The sequence below is a fragment of the Neophocaena asiaeorientalis genome, unplaced genomic scaffold, assembly GCF_003031525.2.
Source record: "Neophocaena asiaeorientalis asiaeorientalis breed wild unplaced genomic scaffold, Neophocaena_asiaeorientalis_V1.1 scaffold72, whole genome shotgun sequence".
Lineage (NCBI taxonomy): Eukaryota > Metazoa > Chordata > Mammalia > Artiodactyla > Phocoenidae > Neophocaena > Neophocaena asiaeorientalis.
In genome coordinates, this window is record NW_020185336.1 from 13507867 (window position 1) to 13513634 (window position 5768).

Consider the following 5768-nt stretch of genomic DNA (forward strand, 5'->3'; position numbering starts at 1 on the left):
CAGGCGGACTCTCAACCACTACGCCACCAGGGAAGCCCGGCTTTGATAATTTTAAGTAATAGAAATTGTGGGGAATTATGCTAGGAATAACTTCTTTAAGCGTGTAATTAATGTATTTTCCTTTTTGTACCATCCATAATGCATTTTTCTTTTAACATCTTCATTGGAGAATAATTGCTTTACAATGGTGTGTTAGTTCCTGCTTTACAACAAAATGAATCAGTTATATATATACATATGTTCCCATATCTCTTCCCTCTTGCAGGTGCTGGTGTTGAGATGGAGATCTATCGGAGATTTTTGCTGTTTGATATTATATTGAGCTGGGAGGACTCTTGTGGACCAGTGTCCTGACGTTGGCTCTCCCACCTCAGAGGCACAGCACTAACTCCTGGCTGCAGCACCAAGAGCCTTTCATCTACACGGCTCACTCAGACAGGACGGGGTTAAAGGAGCCGCTGATTCAGGGGCTCTGGCTCACTCAGGCTGTGGGTAGGGAGGGGCAAGGAGTGCCGGGCAAGCCTGCGGCTGCAGAGGCCAGCATGACATTGCACCAGCCTGAGGCGCACCGTGCGTTCTCCCGGGGGAGTTGTCCCTGGATCACGGGACCCTGGCAGTGGCGGGACCCAGACTCCCTCCCGGCTAGTCGTGTTGCACTAACCCCTTCAGGCTGTGTTCACGCTGCCAACCACAGCCCTCTCCCTGCGCTCCGACCGAAACCCGAGCCTCAGCTCCCAACCCCGCCTGCTCCGGTGGGGGAGCAGACAAGCCTCTCGGGCTGGTGAGTGCCAGTCGGCACCGATCCTCTGTGCGGGAATCTCTCTGCTTTGCCCCCCGCACCCGTGTTGCTGTGCTCTCCTCCGAGGCTCCGAAGCTTCCCCCTCCGCCACCTGCAGTCTCCGCCCGCAAAGGGGCTTCCTAGTGTGTGGAAACCTTTCCTCCTTCACAGCTCCCTCCCACTGGTGCGGGTCCCGTCCCTATCCTTTTGTCTCTGTTTATTCTTTTTTCTTTTTCCCTACCCAGGTACATGGGGGTTTTTTTGCCTTTTGGGAGGTCTGAGGTCTTCTGCCAGCATTCAGTAGGTGTTCTGTAGGAGTTGTTCCACGTGTAGATGTATTTCTGGTGTATCTGTGGGGAGGAAGGTGATCTCCGCGTCTTACTCCTCCGCCGTCTTCCTGGAAGTCAGCCATAATGCATTTTATTTTTGTGACTATGTGTTGCAGATCTTATACAAAGCTAAAGGAGAAGATGTGAAACATAAATATACGATGGCTCCTGATGTTCCTCAATTTCTCCAGGCCAAGTGCAATGCTTACAATATAAGTGATGTAAGTAGGAGTTTTGATGGGGTGTGAAATCCTGACCTGATGATAAAATAATAGAATTTTAGAGTATGACAGGGCTTTGACAATTTAGATCAGTTTTCTCCATAGCCCCCATTAGAGCATATCCCATGATGATGGTTCTGTACCTCTTGAGTTGGCCTTTTCAAGTGTTGGACAGCTCTAAAGGGTATAGCATTCTTCTTTGTGTCAAGCTCAACACATATTCCTCTAGTTTTCCTAGTTCTGCACATGGAGGAAGTTTTTATCCTCCAGAAAAATAAGGATAAATGAAATCCACCCCCCCCCCCCCCCGTTTTTTTTTAACAACAACACTAAAATTTCTAAAGCTAACCACCAGGTCTTTCCTGGACCTTCCTTTCATAAGATTGAACTTCATTTTCTCCAGTTGGTTCTCACATACTGTAGTTTCCAGAACCTTTATTATTCTCCTCTGGATCCACTCCAGTTTCTCTATTTCCCTCTTCAATATGTGCCCAAACCAGACTTGAGTGAATGATTAGTACAGAGTGTAATAAGTTTATGCTATACAATTTCATGTACAGAGTCTAATAAGTTTATGCTATACAATTTCATGTATGACATTTTGCTAATGTGACTTCTGTTTTTTAAATTGAAGTATAGTTGATTTACCATTAATGTGACTTCTTAAAACTGTGTGCTATAGGAGATTCTTCTAGCTTCTATCTGGAAAAGAACAAAGCAATCCCAGCTGTTGAGTAATCAGTCGCTGATTACCCCACAGCATGCTGACATCCTTTTTCCTTTTCCATCGCAGGTCTGTTATAAACGGGACTGGCATGATTTAATAGCCAAGGGTAACAATGTGCTGGGTGACGCTATACCCATCACTGCAGCCAAAGCCTCGAGAAACATTGCCAGTGACGTGAGTAAAAATTTTAGGTGAAATCTGGGTGATTGTTATTTTTACAAAGTAAGCAAATGGGTGCTTGTTAAAATGATACCACATTGAAAACAGTATGTTGAATTAATGACATTTAAATTCTCCACAAAATATTGTTTTGAAAACCTGTCACTTTTTTTTTTTTTTTTTTCCCCTGCGGTACGCGGGCCTCTCACTGTTGTGGCCTCTCCCGTTGCGGAGCACAGGCTCTGGACACGCAGGCTCAGCGGCCATGGCTCACGGGCCCAGCCGCTCCGTGGCATGTGGGATCTTCCCGGACTGGGCATGAACCCATGTCCCCTGCATCGGCAGGCGGACTCTCAACCACTGCGCCACCAGGGAAGCCCTGAAAACCTGTCACTTTTTCAATGTTTTGTGATTCTTTTCAGTTGACCCCACTTGGTAGAGCTGTCCTAAATCTGACAGTGGCTTTCTCTCCTGATTCATAGCCCAAATTACCTTCCCTGACACATTTCCCTGACAGCCCACATTTATTTTCAGGGAGAATACCCCACCTGCCACTAACATGTTAAATTCAGATGACTGCCTGCATTATAATTGTATTAGAAGATTGAAAAAATGTTAAATAAAATGTACAGATTTTATAAACCAAATGGGAGAAAGCCCACTTTTCTAGAATATAATTTTGATTTATTTCATCTGTAATAGAAAAAGTATACACTTATACTTCTTCTCATCATTGAAAAAGAAAATTTTCCAAAAGCACGCACACACCATAGATTTCACTGTCACACACTATTCCAGAGGCTACACTCTTCGTCTGACACAAGAAAAGAAAGAAACCACGTGTACAGACCATGTGGAAGATAGGGTGTAAGAATTCTACAGCCTTCCATGTAGGGATGGTACTGAAAATGTGTTCTTCAAAGCTTTGCACATCACTCTGAAATACATTTCTAGTTTAAGGAGAAAGTGACAGTCTAAAATATGACATTATCATTTTTATTTTTAGCCCTTACACAGAACTTTTTCTAACATGCCTAGAAATTACTTGATAATTCTTTTGCCTGCTAAACTCTTGTTTATAAATTGGTGCTTAAATGGCAGGAGCAGAGTGTCTTCAGAGTTTGGGTGGATTTGAATTCTCTTACATAAAAATTGAGGTTTTGATTTGTTACCTACTGTATAGCTCAGTCTACACCCCATTGCCGATCTCAGCAGTGAGAGACCTTGGACCGCAGAGCTTTTGCAGTCAGGCTTTTACTGATGAGGAGAGGTCTTGGTGATTCCTGCCCTTATTATATAGTTCCTTAATTCATATGCAGCTGCTTCAGCAGTGAGCTTGGAGAGTAGCTGCTGAGAAATGGGGTTGGATGAAAGCCTAGCTACCTGCCAAAGAAGAGGGTTTTTTTGTTTAACCATATTAGGTCAACTGAGACAACAAACATAGTAATATTTTCCATCCCCCACCCCAAAGAGATCTGAGTATAAAAGTCTTGCATGTACAGTTCTTTAGAGTTTCTTCTGCACCTTTTGTGTACATATCCTGGACCAATCAGAATTGAAAACAGAAGTATTTCTAGTATTCTGTGATGTGAAGTAACATGTTGGATTAGGCAAATTCACATCCCTGGAAAACCAAGAGGTATATTTGGAATGTAGTCTTATATTTTGGAATATGTTATGTTTATATTAAGTGTGAAAACTTAATAGAGTTGGCTCTATATAAAGTTCCAGGGCTTCCCTGGTGGCGCAGTGGTTGGGAGTCTGCCCGCCGGTGCAGGGGACACGGGTTCGAGCCCTGGTTTGGGAGGATCCCACATGCCGCGGAGCGGCTGGGCCCGTGAGCCACAACTACTGAGCCTGCACTCTAGAGCCCGCGAGCCCGCGAGCCACAACTACTGAGCCTGTGCGTCTGAAGCCTGTGCTCTGCAACGGGAGAGGCTGCGATAGTAAGAGGCCCGCACACTGCGATGAAGAGTGGCCCCCACTTGCCGCAACTAGAGAGAGCCCTCACACAGAAACGAAGACCCAACACAGCCAAAAATAAATAAATAAATAAAAATTTAAAGTTCCACATGCAAATCATCTATAGCATTCGTAGCGAAGAAAAGAAACTGCTCCTGAATTTACCATGATACCCATTTATAACCCAGCAGTATTGGAAATAAATGCTTTCAGTCTAAACTTCCTGGGGTTGGGAGGCATGGGGTGTGGACTGTATTTCTTGTACAGTCTTCCAGAAAATCACAATATTCTGAATGCCTTTGTGTGTGAATATAATCGCTCCACCTAATGTTCCCAATGCTTAGGACTTTGCTAACCAAATTCTGCCTCCACAGTATAAATACAAGGAAGCTTACGAGAAGGCAAAGGGAAAGCATGTGGGTTTTAGAAGCCTCCAGGATGATCCTAAGCTCGTCCACTATACGAATGTGGCAAAGTTACAGTCTGATCGTGAATACAAGAAGAACTATGAAAACACCAAAACCAGCTATCATACCCCTGGGGACATGGTTAGCATTACAGCTGCAAAGATGGCCCAGGATGTTGCCACCAACGTCAACTACAAGCAGCCGATACATCACTACACATACCTACCTGATGCCCTGAGTCTTGAGCATACCAGGAATATGAATCAAATTCAGAGTGATGTGAGTATGTATAACATTATAGACCTAGAGATGCTGGTACTGAACAGGTGATCATTTCTTCCTATTTTAGTAGACTTCACAATACAATAAGGTATTTGAAAAATGCACTTTAAAATATACAGTCATCATTGAAAGAGTAACAAAGGCATGGTAGACACGCTGTGTTTTACTAGCTTTCTGTGCTCCTATCGCAATCATTGATATTACCTTTATTAACTTATGGGTCAAAGATAAAGCCATGTTCTACTAAGTACATAAGCCACCCTGGTTCTCAACAAAAGGAAATGGTTACTCCTGGTGGGCCTGCTTCAACGGCAATAGGTATAATGCAAAATAGGGGCATTCTCTATTCTTTCTGAATTCAGGAATGTTCTTTTTTTTCTTCTTCTTCTATTTTTGAACTCAAGGTCACACTCTCATGCATGTAAATGTATGTAACAAGTCATCTAAAATGAACCAGGAGGGTTTTGTGATTGCAGCATGACTCATGGAGAGCTGCATGGGGGAGGGTGTTTAATATTCAGAGCATTTCCTGCTGCAGGAGCCAGGTTTTTGTAAGAATCATCCTTGGTAAAGGGAAAAAATTGTGTTCCTTTATTGTTGCTCAATGAGAATGTCTCTCTCCAACTGAGATGGAGGAGCCCAGGTGGACGGTGTGGGTGAAATTCAGAAGTTGTGGAGATTTCAGTGAAATCAAAAGGAAAGCCCAATTTATTGTCAGAAGAGACACTTTTTTTTTTTTTTTTTAGCAGTACCCATGGAAATATGTGGCCTACATTCTCTCCTGGAGTGTTAATGCACTCTAACAACAGAACTGCTTTTTCTTATGACCAAATTCTGGGTAAGAAGCTCTGTGGCAGAGATAGCCAAAAGCTCCAGTATAGACACAGGCATGCTGACAGGTTG

At 43.6% G+C, this 5768-nt stretch overlaps 1 protein-coding gene across 1 annotated transcript in view; it reads left to right on the top strand.

Moving 5' to 3' along the window:
• Positions 1 to 5768, top strand: part of LOC112393583 (nebulin-like) — a gene marked incomplete at its 3' end in the record, with an annotated part of 93615 nt that overhangs the window by 63669 nt on the left and 24178 nt on the right. Inside the window, exons 29-31 of the mRNA XM_024735897.1 lie at positions 1224 to 1328; positions 2122 to 2229; positions 4551 to 4862. Coding sequence (XP_024591665.1) covers positions 1224 to 1328; positions 2122 to 2229; positions 4551 to 4862 — 525 coding nt within the window. The remainder of the gene's footprint in view (positions 1 to 1223; positions 1329 to 2121; positions 2230 to 4550; positions 4863 to 5768) is intronic.